Source organism: Urocampus carinirostris, chromosome 7 (genome assembly GCF_059441175.1).
Source record: "Urocampus carinirostris isolate Australia breed hairy pipefish chromosome 7, RoL_Ucar_1.0, whole genome shotgun sequence".
In the NCBI taxonomy this organism is placed as follows: Eukaryota; Metazoa; Chordata; class Actinopteri; order Syngnathiformes; family Syngnathidae; genus Urocampus; species Urocampus carinirostris.
This window is the reverse complement of record NC_142355.1, coordinates 494,908-513,985: the sequence shown is the minus strand read 5'-3', so window position 1 is coordinate 513,985 and position 19,078 is coordinate 494,908. Positions and strand designations below refer to the sequence as shown.

Sequence of the window (19,078 nt, the reverse complement as noted above, 5' to 3'; positions counted from 1 at the left end):
TGTTCTTTTTCTGTCTCTTCTTTCAAGCTAGGTGGCCTTTGCGTTCGCTCGACGCTTGGAGAGAGCTGGCTCTTTTGGCTCGGCTCACGCCAAAGAGCTCCTCAACGACTCTTCAGAATAGGAAATATGCGAAACACTCTGCATCAAATGATGCATTAAATGAATCGATACTGATACGCATGTTGAGTGTATTTGTATTTGCTCATATTTTCTGTTTCAGAATGAAAGCAAATGAATAATGTTTTAGGCCCATTTTAGCAGCACATTTGACATTTATTTTTGTAGAATTACCCTAATTGTAGTATTCTGTGTAGCTCTTTGATTTGATGGGAGTTTGGGCTTTGGATAGAGAACTGGCTCTTTCAACTCGGCTCACTAAAAAGAGCCGACGACTATTACTTCCCGATAATATTTGCACCGTTTCTTTTTTTAAAATGTACGTTTTTTTTCCTTGTAGTTTGTAGTCCATTTGTCGTTGCACCGAAAAGGCATGATTTTTCGAAATAGTTTGATGTGTCACGCGGGGATTCAAGTTGCTAAGTATAAAATGTGAAAAAATGTTATGAAAATTGAGTATAATAATAGATTTTTAAAAACCTATTAGATTCTTTTGTGCAAGATATGACATAATGAATTATCAAAAGGTCTTTCTTCCTGCAAGTTTCCCTCTTTTTCTTTCATTTATTCCTATTTTTTTCTTTTGTTTCCTTCCTTCCCAGCTTTTTTTGTTTGAAATCTTCTTGTATTTTTCTCTCTTTTACATTTTTCTTTGTTTTTTTTCTAACCGTCATGTTCCTGCTTGTTTTCTTCAATTCTCCCTCATTTAAAATCCTTTTTCTTGCTTTTTTTTTTTTATTCCTAATCTTTTTAGTTTTCTTGCATTTCCCCTTTTCCCTTTGTTCCTTTTTTTCTTGTCTTTTTTCCCCAACCCTTACGTGTTTTTCTTTTTTGGCTGCCCTCACCATTTTTCATTTCATTTCATTACATCCAGTTTTCTTTGGGTGGGCGTAGTGTGTCTATAGGTGGGCCATCAATGGATATACTACAGCAGCAGAAATTGAACTTCATTCAATTCTTAATGAAATTCCACCAATTTGTCAATTCCTCGATGTTATGAATGCAAAAACAAATCCCATCGACTCTCCTCGATTGCCAACCATGTCTTGTAGTGTTTAACGTGTAAATAGATTTTAAGAATCAGAGAAAAAGTGGAAAACTGCTCTTTTTTAAAATAAATATTTCCAAATCTCCCCGTACTTTATCGCATAAAGAATATTCTGCGGCCCCCTAGTGGCCAAGTCGTGTAGCATATTTGATCTCGTCTTTTGAAACGGATTCAAACAACTTGTTTTCATTCAATTCCCACACATTTAAACTCGTATGTCAAAGTATTTATTGACACGATGTCACAGAAATGTTTTCACAAGTTTATTTCTTTGACGTCGATGATGTCAACGTTCCTATCGTGTGATGCGTGGAACGGGCAGCAGAGGGCGCTACTGAGCGAGACTGCGCAGGCGCATTCATGACTTCAGTTTGTTTTCCCTTTTTTTCCCCTCAACTATTTGAGGTGTTGGAATCCCTTTGTGGCCTTTTAAGGCAGGGGCGTCCATCTCGTTTGAGCGCGGATGGGGGGTGGGGGGCGGGGGGCGGACGGAGAGAAAGAAAGAAAATGATAGAGACAGAGAGGATAAAAAAAAAAGGATAGAAAGCCAGAGATAAGAAAAATAAAAAGGGAGGAAAAGAGGGAGGAGAAAAGGACCGAGAAAGAGAAAATAAAAGGGGTAAGAGAAAGAAAGAGAAAATTATAGAGACAAAGAGGATAAAAAAGAGAAGGACAGAAAGACAGATAGGAGAAATAAAAAGGGAGGAGAAAAGGACCGAGAAAGAGAAAATAAAAGGGGTAAGAGAAAGAAAGAGAAAATAATAGAAAGAGAATGAAAAAGGGAAAAAGAGAAAGAAAAAGAGAATAGAAAGACAAAGAGAAAAGACTAGAGACGGTGAGAAAGAGACAATGAAAAAGAAACAGAATGTAAAAGAAACAGGGAGAAAATAAGAGACAGGAACAAGGAGATAAGAAAATATCAAAAGGAAAACAAAAAGAGAAGGATAAAGAGAAAGAAACAGAAGAGAAAGCGAGCGAGAGCAACAAAGGAGAGAAAGAGAAAAAAGGATTGGGAGAGAGATGGAGAAGAAAGAGGGTGAGACGAAGAAAAAGAGAAGGAAAAAACACAAGAGAAAGGACTCCAAGCTCCAGTTGTTTTGCGAGTGATCTGGCCAGGTTTCGTTGACGTCAAGTGGCCATATTTCAAAGTGCAACTCGTTCTTCTCTTGCGCTTCTCTCATCGTTATCTCGCGGGCCGGATTTAATATTTTGGAGGGCCTGCTCTCACTTGCAACCCGCATGTTTGACACCCCTGTTGTAATACAATTGTAACAGCACAGAATAGTAACAAAAAATAGAGAAGGGTGCGACTTCTGGTGGGGGTATTGAGGTACTGCAGCTGTTTTTTTATCTCTGTTGTGCTACTCAGTTAGCTAGCTAGCCAAAAGTGACTTAGTAAGGACTTAAGAGGTGCCATTTTGGTCATATATTTCTACTCAAAGATTGCGACATCTGGTGAAGAAATGAGGTACTGCAGCTGCATTCTTCACTCTTAGCTTAGTTGTGCTTTTCGCTTTGCTAGCTCGGACTCCGATTTTCAGATGACGCGTCACAAATGAGTCTTTTATCGACAATTTCTAAATAGTTCCCGTGTTTAGCGCTAGCATCGGCCCCGCCCGTCATTGTATCCTGCCTCCAAGTGTGCTCGCTGGTCGCTAGCAGGATGCTAACAGGACGCTAGCCTGCGCGAACATCCTGGTCATCAGCAGGGTGCTAGCGGGACAGTGGCTAGCAGGATGCTAACAGGAAGCTAGCAGTACTTTAGCTAGTGGCCAGTGCTCTGGTTGCTAGCAGGATGCAAGCAGGAAGCTAGCAGTACACTAGCTAGCGACCAGTGTCCTGTTCACTAGCAGACGGCTAGCTAACGGCGAGCGTCCCGATCGCCGGCAGGACACGAGCGAGATTCGATGTAGCGGTTAGCCTTCTGGTCCCCGGCTTGCCGACAGGACGTTAGCCAGATGCTAGCGCCTGGCGTCCTGGACGTTAGCCACGGTGTGTCGTCGTAGGTTGCCCGCCTTCTCCAGGTAGGCCTCGCCCTCCTGCTCCGCCAGGGGCGCCAAAGCCGAGCCGACGTCCGGCTGCGATCCGTCACCTAGCGACCACTGGAGGCCCACGCCCGCGTCTGAACACAAAATGGCGTCCGTCCTTTAAGCTTCAGTTCAACGGCGGCGATCGTCTACTTCCCTGTCCCTCGGCCTGCCCTCTATTTAAATCGTATATTTTGGGATTACAGTTTGAAAAAAAAAGCTACATGCTAGGTGCATCCACTGCCCTTTAAGCCTCAGTTCAACAGCGGTGACTCACTCCACTCTTTTAAATTCAAATAGAATCACATCATCTTGCAGGCTGCAGATGGCCCGCGAGCCGTGAGTTTGGGACCCCGCTACTCAAAAACGGCTCCTTTACCCGGAACAGGTTTTCAGAAAAACTTCAGACCGGGACCAGGAGGATTTAAGACTTTAATCCCTGGCTTGTGATCCTCTCCAGTTTATTTACGTGGCCGCTTAAGAATTCCTTCCTTTTTAAGCCGACGGAGGAACTCCGCTTAGCCCCGGTTAAGCTAGCTCGGGGCGAGGGAAAGAGAGAGAATCAGCTCACTGGGGCCAGACTACTAGATTCAAGATAGAAAGAAAGTAAAGAAACAAAAATAATAAAAAAAAGAGAGAAAGAAAAAAAAAAGAGCAAAAGATGAATAAAGAAAGAAAAGAAACAAAAAGAAGGAAAAAAGAGAAAGAAAGAAAGAGCAAAATATGAATAAAGAAAGGAAAGAAACAAAAAGAATGAAAAAATAGAGAAAGAAAGAAAGACAGAAACAAAGAACGCAAAAGAAAGAGAGTAAAAATACTAAAATTCTGAAAGGAAGAAAAGGAACGGAAAGAAAGAAAAAGAAGGAATGAAAGAGAAAGAGAGAAAAAGAAAGCGCAAAAGACAAACAAAGAATAAGTGACGGAGAAAAAAAAAAAAACGACAAAACATAAAAAAGGAAAAATGAGAAAGAAAGCAAGAGAAAGACGGAAGAGAAAACATTTAAAAAAAACTGAAAGGAAGAAAATGAACAGAAAGAAAGAAAAAGAGAAAAAGAAAGCGCAAAAGACAAAGAAAGAAAGAATGAGAGGAGGGAGAACAAAAAGTGAGAAAACAAAAAAGGACGGATGAAAGAAAGAAAAAGAATGAATGAAAAAAAAATAAAGAAAAAAAAAATAGGAAAGAGAATTCAATTTCAATACGAATTCGACTTCAAGTCTTCAAGTTTTTTCAACCACTAGGTTGCGCTAACTATAAGTAAAACACACTATCATTCGGGGAGAAAACTTGTCGATCGTCTGCCTCACCTGAGGGGCGGAGCTCGGCATCGGGGGCGTGGCTCAGGTAGGGCGACACCACCGTGGCCGCCAGTCGCTCCAGGCGACGGTACCGCCGACAGGTGGCGCTGTCGCACTCGCGTACGCCCTAGCACAAGAGACGCCCGAGGTCAGTCCGTCTTAAAGAGACGCGTCGGTAACACGGAGTGACTAGAAAAGGAAAACGGAGGAAAAAACTCAAAGGTGCCCGAATCGCTTATAAAAAGGCTGTCGGAGCGGCTAACAATAACCGTGGCCCGCGATGGGCTAGAGAAGGTAACGGTGGAAAAAAAACACCGGATGAAATCTTTACAAAGGACCTGTAGCACCAGAAGCATGTGCGCGATGGCTGGGGGGACGTCGGCCGCACTCCCGAGCGCGTCCTCCAGGGGGAGCCGAAGCAGAACCAGATCCCGGAAGGCCAACAGCGCCATCTGCCGGACGGAGAGCTCCTGACCCTGAAACGCACCATGAAGACGGATTTCAGGGCTCTCTTAAGGCGGGGTCTCCGTATCCCCGGGAGAGGGGGGGGGGGGGGTGGGGGTTTCGGGCGGTTCACCTGCAGAGGGTAGAAGACGGCCTGCAAGGCGGGCAGGGTCTCGGCGAAGTATCGGCGCCAGGCCTCGGCCAATCCCGTCGCCGTATCGCCGCCTGTCGGGAAGGGAGACGGTTACCGTGGTGACGGGCTACCCGGCCACGCCCCCATCTCACCGGCCACGCCCTCCCGGACCTCCGTCAGGCCGTCCGCCAACAGCCGACTCTGCGGAGACAAAACGGAGTCGGGATCCCGCCCCTCGACCGCGCCCCCTCGGTTTCCGTGACGACCGGCCACGTACCCGCAACAGCTCGGCCAATAGGGAGCCCATCTCGCTCTTCAGCAGCCGCCTGTAGGAAGGAGGCCCCGCCCCCGTTAGAAAAAGTGGGCGGGACCCGGGAAGGCCGAGGTCGCCGCGGTTACCTGACGCTCTCGTTCAGCGCGTAGAGCTGGCCGGGCTGGAGGGCCCCGCCCCCAAAGACTTTCAGCACCGCCGATTGGACGCTGGGGAGGAAAGGGGAGGGGCTGACATTTTGAATGCGTACATTAAAAAGGAGGGGGTTGCATAATATTGACCCCCCCCAGGATACACAAAATTAAGCCACTGACCACCAAAAGTAAACCAAATGTCATTTTTCCTTTATTTATAATGTTTTCTTAATTATATACACGTATATTCCATATACGGAATGCCCTCTGCTTCCACCTGCTACTCCACCGGACCAGCTCAGGTCACTTCAAACTAACAGTAAAACAAATAACATTGTTCCTGTATGTTTTTTTCATATTATACATGTATATTGCATATAAATACTGCCCTCTGCACCTGCTACTTCATTAGACCAGCTCAGGTGACTCATGTCATTTTCTCTTTATTCATCATGTTTGTTGAATGATTTATTGTATGTACTTGCCCAAGACACACCACAGGTGTCAAGGGATCCACCCACCCTCTGCATCCACCTGCTACTTCATGAGACCAGTTCAGGTCACATCGCACCAAAAGGTAAACCTAATAGAATTTTCCCTTTGATCATTATGTTTTTTTCACATGATATAGATGTTTATTGCATATAAATACTGCCCTCTGCATCCACCTGCTACTTCATGAGACCAGCTCAGGTGACTCCCACCAAAGGTTAATCTAATGTCTCTTTCTCTTTATTCACAGAAAATGGTGCCCCAACGACCGTAGCGGTCAAGGGATCCACCCACCCGTATCACATATAAGTACCACCCTCTGCATCCACCTGCTATTTCACTGGACCAGCTCAAACCAAATGTAAAACTCATGTCACATATGTTTATTTACAAGGTTATTTATGAACCTGACACATAAGTATATAGAAATTTAGGGGTTCGGTAGGCTTTGGCTGATGGCTGAGAGCTTGTATCCCCCCGCTATACAGCAATTTCGTGCACGTCGTATCCCGGCGTCTATTGTATTGATGGATTTTGTACTTTGGGACTTGCCGTCCGACCGCAAAAGCGCAGTGCGCATGCGCGCCCCCGTTACCTGTTCCAAAGGTGCGTAGCGTCGGCGGTTCCTGCGCATGCGCGGTGGAGATCCGACAGCGCCGGAGAACTCATGAAGCGGGGACGGCGGAACGATCCCATCATGCACTGCGGCGCGCGCGCCAAAGATGGTCGCCACTTTCGGATTCACTAAAAGACCAAAAAATGAAGTCTCGAGACTGAAAGGGATTTCGGAAAAAATAGGAAGAATACGAAGCGTGAAATACAAAATACAGCTGCTGCGGCAGCGCCACAAGAGGTCACCGCGGCAACCGGCCCTTACCCGAGGTCGCTGCTAGGAAAACTATGGCCCGCGGGCCACGTGTAAGGCTTTTTTTCCGGTCCACCGAGCGAAAGTGATCCAAACGGAATGACAATATATATAATACTGTCCTAAATCAAGTGCTACTTATAAAGAAAAAGGTTTTTTTCAACGACCCTTTGTGGGTTTACAACAAAAATACAGTGATACAACAAAATGATATATACACAACTTGGTCTCAAATTGAAAAATATTGACGACAACGATCCTACAGAAATACAACCACAGTAAGATTACCAAAATACTATGACGCAAGTACTACAAAAGTACTCCTGCAGTGATACTAAAATACTGATATATGACTGCAAAAAAATGACAAGAGAATTACTCTAAAAATACAAGCACAGTCATATTTTAAAAATGCAAAAAAAAACAATACTGCAATTAGAAATATTACACAAAAAATACAGCCATGGAATTACTTCTTCAGATATACTACAAAAATACCACTACTGTAGCACTATTACGACAGAAATACTACTACTGTAATAGGATGACAAAAATACTACAAGATACCGCATATGTACGACAAAAATCTCTGACAGAACAACTACAAAAATACAAAATTGCCACTACAGTAATAAGATATACTACTCCATAAATATTATGACAGAAACGGTTAAAAGAAATTAACTTCAGTAATACTACAAAATATTACAGATCGACAACTAAAATCTACTACGGAATGACCACAAAAATACTACAAAATTGCCACTAAAGTAATAAGACATATTAAGAAATATTTTAAAAAAAAAAAACTTAGTTATACTACAAATGACTGCAGGTATACCCCTAAATATACTATAGAACGACTACAAAAATACTTCATGAATACAACTACTGTAATATTACAAAAATACAACTTACGTAATACGACAAACGAACCTCAGAAATCTACTATGGAATGACTAGAAAAATACCACAAAATAGAACTATAGTGATCATACAAAAATCCCAAAGAAATACTCCAGAAATACCAGCAAAGTAATACTAGAATACAAATCTACTCATACAGAAATCTTACAAAAATACAACAAAAAATATGAAATGGTAATACCACTGCAGAAATACTTTTCAAAAAGTAGAGTAAGACGAGCGGCATACTACAGAAATACTCCAAAAATGAAGTGAAGTGAAGCGCTTCAACATCATATTTGGCTTTCATTGCAATGTCATGAAAGGAATCCATTAAAGAAGTATGGGACGGATGTCCAAACCTGGGCCCCTGGGCCCTATTTTGGAACCCTTGCGTCCCCGAGTAGTCGCCCACCTCCCGCGTCACTTCCGGTCCTCACGCCAACTTTTGCGAGTCGCACATTTGAACAAAAGTCGCGAGAAGTTTTTCTTATTTGGAGAAGAAGAAATGCGTGGCGCGCGTGGCGCGCGTGGGCGGCATCGACGTGGATGTTCGCGGAACGCTTCAACTCACCTTAAGTCCTCGTGATCCGTGGCTCACGAGACGTCATGGCGCCCCCCTCCCCGTACAAAGTTGTGGGGGGGTTTTGCAGTTCGCTCGCTTCCTTCCCGTGGAATCTTCGCGCGTGTTTGCTGGCGCGGATGGACGACAAGCTAGATATGCTGCTGCTTTTTTGACTTCCGGTCTGGACCTTCACAACAATTGCTTTATTTTTTTAGAGAGGGATGAGTTACAGAAAAACGCTGGATTAAAAAACAACAGAATAGTATACAGCAAGGGTGTCAAACTTTTTCCTTTTTTAAAAATTGTTTTTATTTTCTTCCTTTTCTTCCGTCCCACTCGCAGACGCGCTCTGGGTGTCGTGGTGAGACGTGTCTGAAAAGAATAGGGGGAAAAAAAGACAAACAAAAAGAGAAAGATATAGAACAAAAACAGGGGGAAAAAGAAGACAAATAGAGGCAATAGCAAGAAACAAAAGAAGAAAAAATACAACATGAAAGGGGGAAAAATGAAAGAAAAAAGAAGAAGGAAAAATAATAAATCAAGAAAATAGAAGTAAAACACTAGGGGGTGAAACAAAAGAATAAAAGAAAAATGAAAACAAGAGAAAAGTAGAAATAAAAATTAGGGAAAATGGAACAAGCACAAAAAATGAATTAGAAACTTAGGAAAAAGAAACAAAAAATGACCAAAAAAATAAAAAAAGGAAAATGGAGAAAAGAAGAAAATAAAAAAGTAGTAGAAGCTAGCAGAAAAGAAACAAAAGGAAAAAGAGGTAAAAAAAGAAATAAAAACAGAAAAAAAGAATAATCAGGAATATAGGTTTCAGGGGAGTCCCTTTGTTCTGTATACTACTGATAATAATGTAATATACCTCACTATGGTAATTACAGCGTTATTGTTACAGTGTTAATGTTACTGTGTACCTGACTTGTTAACCTGACTGCCCATTTTGCACATCTGGTTAGCTACTCTTCTTGCACTATCGGCACTATGGTAAAATACTATACGTAGCCAAAATACAATACAACATTATTTATATCTGTACATTCAAGGAAACTGTGGGGGTCAGATGCATCGACATTTCGTTCTGTATACACGTGTACTAGAATGACAATAAAGTAGATCTGAATCGGAATCGGAATCTGAAAATACATGAATACATTGTTTGACAAAGATTCTACTGAACTTTAATTACGTTTATTTTTTTAAATTTCGCTGTCAACTTTTTACGTATTTAAAACATTTTTATACTAAGCAACTTTAAACCGGAATCCTTGCATGTCACAACAAAATGTCTATCTAAAAATAATGACTTTTCAGTGCAACACCAAAATAAACTACAAAATCAACTGTACATTGAAACCAAAACACCTTGTGCTGTAGGGGCCAGGAGAGTCCTGTGCGTGCAGTCGTGTCGGTGACTAAAGAGTCCTATCCTGGACCCACAGTCCAGGCCCGTGTTCGCTGACATACACAGTATTATATGAATGAGATAGCTTATGCGCTGCCCAGACTGCAGTCACTACTACATCCGCTTTTCTTTGGGCACGCTCTGCTCAGAAGATGTCAAATGTATTGGCATACAACAACTTTTTTTTTTAAAGTAACGGAAAAAGTTACTTTCCCTGGTGACTAGTTCTTTTCATGATTATGAATTCCCTACACTGGCGGAAGGCGTTCAATTTCAAGAGCGTGCTGAAGTGGAAGTCAGGCTCCCTCTACTGGACATGTGAGCACATCGCAGCCAAATGATTTGTTATTTTAAATTGTCGATTTAGAAAATATGGTGTATGTATGGCGTTCACTACGTTGGAATCAATGGCAGTAAATACATTTCTTTTCTTTTCTATTGAAAATCAAAAGTTTTAGCTCCCGCTCCAGTGAGAAGGTTGTTGTGTCGCGTGGTGATGACGTCACCTCGCGCCGTCCTCTCCAGCGGAGTCCTTTGCTTTATTTTGAGTGTCCGGCGGGCGATTATGTGCGCCCCCACGCACAATGCCTTTGTCCGCCTTGCGTGAATGTTCGTAGCGCGTAAGGTGACATGCCACGCGTGATTTTGCCATTCTTAATCGCTCGCTCTTGTGCTAGCTTCTATGCTAACCGCGTCGGGCTTGCTAACATGCCCAAAAAAGCGGTGAGTGCTTCCCTTCTAAAGCATGAACGTGTGCATGAATGCATGGTGTTGATTTTGGTTTTTGCAAAGGAATGTTTTTTGAAATTGACGAGTGGGCATTAACCGCTCCACAACAATATTGACTTATCATTTTAATCATTGCACGAGAAAAAAAAAAACATTTTATACAGTATAAAGATTCCCAAATGTTTACGAATGGAACGACTTAAAATCGTTTCTGGTTGGGGAAAGCTGTAGAGCTATAAAAAGGGCATGTTGGCATTATTTGAGGGGTCATTAAAAATTAGAATATTTCCATGAAGTACATGATCAATATGTTCAACTGAGTTTCAAGAGCCTCTATTGGACTTTTGCCAGCGCTGGCTGTTCAGGACGCAAAACGTATTATGTAGAAGAAAAGGCGAAGGAGGTTGCAGAGTGACTTTACGCTCGCCGTAGCAGTTTTTGGTTAGTGTAGCATGAAAACTGTCAAAGAAAAGGCCTGTTCTAAATACAGTCCAAACATCAAACCAAATCCTAAAAAAAGATTGAAAAGGAAATTGATTCGAGCGATTTGACTGAGACTGCGATCATGACTCTAAGCCAGTAAATGGCGGTAGAGTAATGGACAGCACCTGTAACTCCACAGTTGCGCCATTGTTTAAGGCACTATTTTTTTATTTATTGACAAAAATGGCACTATTATACTTCGGCCAGGCTTTCAGCATTATGTTTTATACATTTGTTTCTCTTCTCTCTAGCCCTTTCCACGCGTTTTACCCCGAGTGCCATAGTTTCGTGACCTTAATAACGGCAATAGACATTTCAATTCAGTTAAAGGCAATGATTTTTCCACCGGGGAATTCACTCACGTGAACATACCATTGAGCTATAGTGATAAGATCGATAAAGATGTTTTGGGCTTCGATTTATATCGCCAGCATCGGGCAAAAAGTGCCGCTACTGCGGCGCTAAGCCCCGCCCACCAGGAAGGCCCGGTGGCACAGACGGCCAACGGCGTGAGGATTCAGGTGCGCGTCAAGCCCGCGGCCAAGCGAAGCCTCGTCACAGGTATCGCATCCCAAGTTTTTGGCGGGTCCTCGGCGAAACCTACCCGACGGTACGCCCTTTCCTTTTCAGAGGTGGGCGAGGACGCGGTCGGGGTGGCCGTGGCGGCTCCGCCCACAGACGGCGAAGCCAACGCCGAGCTGTTGTCCTTCGTGGCCGCCGTTCTGGACGTCAAGAAGAGTCGCGTTTGCCTTCATAAGGTCGGTGGTGCCCGAGCCGCTTCCACGCTTCCTGCAACTCGCGCGTTGCGATCTCCCCCGCCAGGGTCACAGATCGCGAGACAAAACGGTGGACGTGGATTTGCCGCTCGATGTCCAGAATGTCCTGATGAGACTCCGGAAGGCGGCGGGAGATTCCTGCGGGAACTGAGCCGGACGCTTCTCTGAAGAGGAGATGCTGAAATCAAAGTCACCTTAAGTCCAAGACATCAGCAGACGGAGGAGGTTGCGAAAGCTTTCCCGCCAAGAGCGCAGAAAGCCAGGTTTCAGAAAACAGTCGGGTGGATTTGGAGGAGGCCAACGCTGCGGCTCCTCAAGGGAAGGTTTGAAGAACGTGCGCCGAAATCCCAGATAAAAATCGAAGACCATTTGAAGATCGGCAATTAACACTCGAATGTTTGCATTTGTGGAGGCCATATTGAACATTTATGAAAAGCTGTCCTCGAAACAACACATATTTGTTTTAAAACCAATAAAACTTGACCGTGACAATACAATGTACTTTGTTTCGTGAAGATCCATCACGTGGTCGCTGAGATATGAGCATTTGGAACGGGGTCAACCTTTCTGGACGACAACTACACGAACGTGTACACTTAAATATCCCGACAGACGTCAGCAGATCCAAGTTGTTGACTTTTTCTTTTATTATCAGAACAAGAGAAAAAAAAAAAGCAAAAGGACTTTAAACCCCTCGAGGCTGTTTGAAGTTCATGCCGACGGTCTGCTGCGTGACCTGGAGGTTGGAGAGCCCGCCGAAGTCCTGCAAAGGCACAGCGGTTAGAGGGCGCCAACGAGCGCGGGGAAAGCGTGTGGGCCGGCGCCGGGGTCTGTCGGGAGATGGCGCTCCAGCAGACACGGTAAAAGCCGGCCGCGGTTGGCTCTTCCTGCGTTATCGATGGCGAGGGCGACGGTCGCGCCGGCGCCACTTTCGTCGCAGGTTCCGCAAAAGGCCAAACGGGGGCACTCACCAGCAGCTTGAGCATCTCCTTGGTGTCGGGGTCCACCTCGATCAGCTCCTGGTCGAGCGCCGATACCTGTCACAAAGCGCACGGACTTGTCAACGCCACCCACGCCTGACGCCGGCAGCACGACTTTTTTATCGTGGCCCCCTTCCGGCACTTTTTAAGGGTCTTTAAAGCACAGTTCTTCATTTTTCCAGTACCCCAAAAGGAAGAAATTCAAAGTCGAACAAAAGGTTATTCTGGGGCGTGGCTTTGATGACTAAAATAAAGCTCGCTAACTAGCTGCCAACACATACGTTGCGCTATTTTGAGAATTTCCCATCCGTGCTCTTTATGGGCTGCTATAAACAGACATGAATTCTGCCACACAGCTTCAAAAATACTCGTGCGGCATCAACACGTCATACACGCTTCTCTGCCTTATGCCGAAAGATGACCCGACCGTCTCCCATCCTATAAAACAGGGGTGACTAAGCTGGACCTGGATAGCTGCACATCCTGCATGTTTTAGAGGTTTCTCTGTTCCATCGCAGGCTAGCATGCTTTATGAGAACTTGATAAGGTGAGTCCAATCACCTGGATTAGAGCAGAGAAACCCCCAACGACCAGGTGAGCCACCCCTGCTATTAAGGGTCCCCCCACATGGCGCGATTGCTACTAAAACGTTTTCAAATCTCATTTGGGGGGAATGCTACAGAACAGTAAAGCGCGTGGAGCATTTGCACTGGGGGGAACAACTTGTGCACCTCGCCCTAGCGGTAGTGTTCAATTGTGAAACGGAAACAACGAAAGTCGCACGGCAAACCCCGTCCCCCGCAAGAGTCTGGATTTCCTCGGACAAACCCGGGATGTATTTTGATGCGGAGAAAGGCCAGCGAGACCTTTTCCCGGAGCAAAAGCGTGAACCGACCTCAGGCACGTAGTTGTCCCGCCGCTCGCGCTCCTCTTCCTGCAGTTTGATGGAGATTCCTCGCACGGGACCCCGCTGGATGCGCTTCATCAGATGCGTCACGTAACTGACACAGAGGAAAAGCGACACAGCTCTTCATCAATCAACTACAACTCCTGTCGCCTTTGATACCAAAGGGTTTTTCCCCCCACAAATTTTCATCATCCAATTTTGTACCTGAAAAAGAAAGATGACCACTAGATGTTGCTGTATTACGTCATGTAATTAAAAAAAAACGAAATCTACAATGTTTTATTGGAGCAGCATGGCGGCAGACAAGGTGAACTGCCTCTCAGCAGGCCTTGCGTGATGTCAAAAAACTAAAATGTATTCGTGTTTAAGAATTGTGCACATTTATGGGATAGTTTTATGTATTTGGAATCATTATTCAAGTGATAGTTTTACCGTTAAGTGGCAATAAAGGGATATGATGAATTCTTTATTCAGAGTGTTTCAAACCCAATTTGATGAAATAGCACATTTATAAACAAACAAATATAAATTCCAATATTTGTCCTCGCCTATAACAGAGGTTTCACAATTAGACTAAAACGTCAACTGTTTTTTCCCTCCTTGCCCTGCTGCCAACTACAATTCAAAAAAAATCACAGACTCCATTCCAAACATTCATCCTTTCCACAACTTCATGGCCAAATCCAAGCACCTCCGGGGCCAATTTTCAACGTTTCCATACCCCCAAAAGAAAAAATCCAGCGTCAATAGGACAGTTTTTGTTTACTTTGAGTCGCCATCTTGCTACTGGCACACGCTTTGTGCTTTTTTTTTTTTTTAGCTGTTCCTGTCTAGGATCTTTTTGTGTCCATAGGCTGTTATAAACTCACATGAATTCATCTTCAACAATGCGACATCACACTCGTTTAACAAGCACAGAAAGGGTTCTAGAGGTGTTGGGTCATAACAGAGTTCAAAACAGAAGTCAAAAAAGAAAGTAGAAAAACGAGCCAAAATCAGACTCGTTTTTAAAACAATGATTACTTCTAAGAAGACTGCATTCAATCTTTAGCAACTGCTCCTCTTTTACCTTTAACAAATGTATAATTGTTGCCTGTTTTTCAGAGAACGTGTGTCAAAATTGGTTAAAATAGAATTGTAAATAAGTCATTTTGTCACTGAAGTGTCAATAATTTTGATTTACATTTCAGTTGGTATCATCGGGGATTTTATGTTGACTTTAAATCCGTTTAGTGTGTAAAAAGCTAAAATTGTTTTGTATTAGGGGTTCAGTGTCTTACCCAAGGACACTTCGACATGTAACACGGACGAGCCGGGATTCGAACTGGGATCCCTTGATCCCAAGACGGGCGCTCTACCTCCTGAGCTACTGCCGCCCCATCATTTAACACAAATCAGAGCAGTCGTCTTTTTTCAAAAAGTTGAGCCAAAAGCTAAATAGACGGTCCTCTTGGGTTCAGCCAGTAGGGGGCAGTGACACTATACATGACGACACCATAATGACAAGTAGAGGGAATATCGGGTCTAGTCAAGCCAAGTCCTGTTTATTTGTTTGGCCCTTAATCACAAAGAGTCTCAAAGGGCTGCACAGACCACAGATTATTGCAAACTACAGACTATGATGACAGCATCCCCTGATCTAAAACCTACATGAGGGCAAAGAAAAACTCAAAACCTCAACAAGTCAAGTTTATTTGTTTGGCCCTTAATCACACAAAGTCTCAAAGGGCTGCACAGACCACTGATTATTGCAAACTACAGACTTATAGTTACACCATCCCCTGATCTAAAACCTAAGAATGAAATTTAGCCCGCAGGTATATAAACCCAAACCCTGCCCCCGAAGCAGACAGACGAACTTGATTTGATAAACATGCCCGAAATAAACCGAAAGCTTTCATTTGCCGCCAAAGTAAAACCCACCGTATGTACCTCAGCGCCAAACCGCGTTTTAGCTAAACTAAGCAGCTTCGGGTTTACTTGGAGCCGAGTCCCTCAAATCGAGTGTGCGTTGCCTATATAAACGGTTTGACGCCCAAGTGCAGCGAACGAAACCGAACAAAATGGCACCGGAAAAAGAATCTAATTCTGCAGATGGTAGAAGATTTGGCCCAAAAGCAGAACGTTTTAAAAAGCTTGTAATCGCAACAATTTGCATGAAGCAGAAATGACCTCTGACGCGAGGGAGGCGGAGGTAGGAAGCCACGCATCTTTACCAGACAACGTGGAGGAACATTTCTTTGGATACCGTGATTTGGAGCTAAAGTGATGGTCGCTTCTTCATCTAAATCACGACTCGAATAAAACTAAGGGAATGTCGCTTTGATCCACTACAAAGGAAAAAAAAAACTCATTTTGTAGGAAAGCGCCAGGGTCCGTCAGGAACGTCCATCCAGCGGACACGGGAAAAGCTTTCTACATGCTCTGCCTGTATTATCGATGACCCGGGCCACCGGCAGACCCGGATCACTTTCGTTACAGGGCTTTGGATGCCACCGCGGCTCAGAACTCACCCGGCGATCTTGTTCCGAAGCTTCTTGCTGGGGATGATGGCGATCTCCTCGCACACTCGCTTGTTGGTATGGAAGTCGTTGCCCAAACGGGTGTAATACTTCTCGATGATCACCCGGGCCGCCTTTTTCACAGTCTTGGTCCTGACGCGCCCCTAGAAGGGCACAAAAGCAAACGAATCAGCCTGAGGACGGAGAAACCATGTAAAACCAGGATCCCCATCCTTTTTCTTACCTATTATCACAAAGGGCACCCAGTTTGATATGTATTGCAAAAAAAAAAAAAAAAAAAGTTAATGTTATTGCTATGATTGATTGTTGGAACCAGGGTTATTCTGGATAAGCCACCTCAGATGCCCTTAGGGGGCATCACGTTGGAGTCCCCTGATTTACACATTTCCTGACCTGGTACCTTCTCCGTGGTCAATGAGTTAACTCAAAAGTTAGAGTTAACGTCCGGGTATAGCAAACCGCAGTGATTGAAAACAAACGATGCAACGTGCAAGATTTCAACCATTATTCAGTTTAGGCCAATATCCAACTACTACCGTACAAATAGTGAGCGTTAAAAGTTCTACTTGCGTCAACTACGCCGTAAACTCTGCAAAGAAGGTTGACGATACAGGCAAAAAGTATTACGTCATTTTCAATTATTTTGGCAAAACTAGTGAGGAAAAACAAAGCTAGCCAGAGCTTCATTGGTCTTTAACGCGCTTTAGCAGCCCTGGAGAACCGGGCCATTCTATCGTCATCTCAACACCGTCCGCTGCCAATAATCACAAAATTACATCGAAAAAGGTTTATGTGCGCCACATTTGATCGATTCGCAGCAAGTTAATCCAGCTAGGCGGCACGATGACTTTAGATGGAGAAACGAAAGACGTGAAATGCACCCACCATGTTGGCTAGGCCTGGTAGAAGAGGACACGTCACTTCCGGTACTGGATTAAATCGGAATTTCACTCCGTGGAAAAGCTGAGTAGCGCCCTCTTCGATCGGAGGTCAAATTCTTACACATGCCTGTCAATTCGCCTTATGAAGCGATAATAAAGCTTACAAACACAACGCGGCACCTATTTACTCACAACAAGACAGAACATGCAGAAAAAAAGAAAAGTTAACTTGTGTCAACGACTGCATTTGCCTAGTAAACAACTTGATTGATTCTGCATATTTCTTTACTACAGAAATACTGTACTACAACAATCCTCCAAAATAGTACTGCAGCAATACCACAAAAATACTACAGAAATATTACAAATGTATTCTATGGAAATAGTACAAAGATGATACAAAAATACAACTACACTCATACTACAAAAATTCTACTTCAAAATGACTGCAGAAATACTACAACAATCCTACAAAAAAAATCTACTGCAGAAATACTACAATAATACTACGCAAATTCTAAAACGGAAATACTGCCAAAATACTACAAAAATATGACAAGAATACAACCGAAATACTAAAAGATTCTTACTACTGAAAAAGTACAAAAATCACACTGCAAAAAATCCCACGACAGAAATACGGCAAGAATACTACAGAAATACTTCAAAAATCCAACTATGGAAATAATATGAAAATGACAACAAAAATACACCAACAAAAATACTGCAACAGAAATACTACAATGATACGCTAACGTCTACATGAATAAAGATGTAAATCCCCCTTATTAAGAAATCATTAACTTTATAAACACAACGTGGCACCTATTTACTCACAGCAAGACAGAGTATATATAATACTTACACAATATTAGCAAAAAACTTGTACCGAAATTGTTATTTGTCGTTTATAATTTGGAATGATTTTTTTTAAAGTATGTAATACTGTGTACAAGTTGACAGGTATGTCATTATTCCAGTAATTCCACACTGTATCCAAGAAAATATTTTATATTAAAAAAAAGTACACAAAACGCTATAAAACGGGTGGGCAATTCTTTGGAGGGATGGGCCGTAACGGGTTCAAGAATTGGCCATCATTTTTCGTATTACTGTAGTAGTATTTTTGTAGAATGTCTTTAGTGCTTTTGTAGTATTTCTTTAGTATTTTTGAAATATTATTGTCGTTGTATTTTTGTCGTTTTTAGGGTGTAAAAATTCTGTCGTAGCATTTTTTGGAGTATTTCTATCAAACTATTTTCTAAGTATTTCAAAGTAGTATTTTTTTGTAGTATTTCCTTAGTAGATTTTTTTGTAGGTTTTTTTTGTTGGTACCTTTGAAGTATTTCTTTGGTATTTTTCCTCACATTATTGTAGTTATTCCTGGTGTCAAATTTCTGTAGCAGTATTTTGTAGTATTTCCACAATATTTCTTTCTTTTCAGAATGAAAGCAAAACAATGTATTTGGTCCCGGGCTTCAAATTCTAAATGCGATATCTAGTTTTGTGTTCATTTTGTAGGGCGGGAGTGGCTCAGGAGGTAAAGCGCTCGTCTTGGGATCAAGAGATCGCAGTTCGAATCCCGGCTCCTCCGTGTTACATGTCGAAGTGTCCTTGGGTAAGAAACTGAACCCCTAATGCCCCCCCCCCCCCCCCAATAAGCAGGTTAGCGCCTTACATGGCTGCACGGCCGCTATTGGGAAATGTGAAGCACAATGTAAAGTGCTTTGGGAAGTCTTGACTTGAAAAGCGCTATAGAAATGCAGATCATTTTTTAGTATTTTGGGGTAGAAATTGTTTTGTATCAGACAAAAGGGACAATGAGGGCAAAGTTGGCTCCCCTTCAGAATATTTTGATTAGTAATACTTCACTTACTATCATTTTTGGGTCATATTTCAAATTTTTGGTTGGCAGGACGGATGAAAAGGCCTGGCCAGCCATATGTGGCCCGCGGGCCGAAATTTGCTCATGCTGACATGACGCATTAGTACATCGCATCCACTAGACAGCATTATCTCCAGACAGAAGAGCAGTTTCAGCCACAGATTGCTGTCACTGTCTTGTACTGCGGACAGACCGAAGAGATCTTT

General features: G+C 43.2%; 3 protein-coding genes and 2 non-coding genes across 9 annotated transcripts; 1 reads left to right on the top strand and 4 right to left on the bottom strand.

Moving 5' to 3' along the window:
* Positions 1-1,644: 1,644 nt before the first annotated feature.
* Positions 1,645-8,476, bottom strand: LOC148362046 (proline-rich protein 5-like). 5 transcript variants are annotated; one of them, XM_088339466.1, is made up of 9 exons: positions 8,308-8,476; positions 6,558-6,706; positions 5,465-5,545; positions 5,343-5,391; positions 5,218-5,266; positions 5,066-5,157; positions 4,827-4,964; positions 4,498-4,615; positions 1,645-3,287 (listed from the first exon to the last, which is right to left on the bottom strand). In XM_088339466.1, exons 2-9 carry the CDS (start codon positions 6,659-6,661, stop codon positions 3,127-3,129), a joined length of 792 nt encoding a protein of 263 aa, XP_088195592.1. In that variant the 5' UTR covers positions 6,662-6,706; positions 8,308-8,476; the 3' UTR covers positions 1,645-3,126. The 5 variants fall into 5 exon arrangements, with proteins under 5 accessions (XP_088195592.1, XP_088195595.1, XP_088195594.1 ...); XM_088339469.1 differs by having other exon boundaries at positions 5,237-5,266; XM_088339468.1 differs by lacking the exon at positions 8,308-8,476 and adding an exon at positions 8,096-8,295.
* Positions 8,477-10,211: 1,735 nt separating this feature from the next.
* Positions 10,212-12,198, top strand: c7h15orf40 (chromosome 7 C15orf40 homolog). The gene is made up of 4 exons (XM_088339464.1): positions 10,212-10,432; positions 11,353-11,482; positions 11,552-11,679; positions 11,744-12,198. The coding sequence occupies exons 1-4, from the start codon at positions 10,340-10,342 to the stop codon at positions 11,846-11,848; spliced, it is 456 nt and encodes a 151-aa protein (XP_088195590.1). The 5' UTR covers positions 10,212-10,339; the 3' UTR covers positions 11,849-12,198.
* Positions 12,199-12,326: 128 nt separating this feature from the next.
* LOC148362042 (small ribosomal subunit protein eS17) lies at positions 12,327-17,085 on the bottom strand. Its single transcript, XM_088339465.1, has 5 exons — positions 16,992-17,085; positions 16,098-16,249; positions 13,573-13,678; positions 12,669-12,734; positions 12,327-12,460 (listed from the first exon to the last, which is right to left on the bottom strand). The coding sequence occupies exons 1-5, from the start codon at positions 16,992-16,994 to the stop codon at positions 12,383-12,385; spliced, it is 405 nt and encodes a 134-aa protein (XP_088195591.1). The 5' UTR covers positions 16,995-17,085; the 3' UTR covers positions 12,327-12,382.
* LOC148362044 (small nucleolar RNA SNORA71) lies at positions 12,509-12,639 on the bottom strand. Its single transcript, XR_015851049.1, has one exon. It is a non-coding gene; the product is annotated as a small nucleolar RNA SNORA71 (small nucleolar RNA).
* On the bottom strand, positions 15,941-16,067 carry LOC148362043 (small nucleolar RNA SNORA71). Its single transcript, XR_015851048.1, has one exon. It is a non-coding gene; the product is annotated as a small nucleolar RNA SNORA71 (small nucleolar RNA).
* Positions 17,086-19,078: the final 1,993 nt, after the last annotated feature.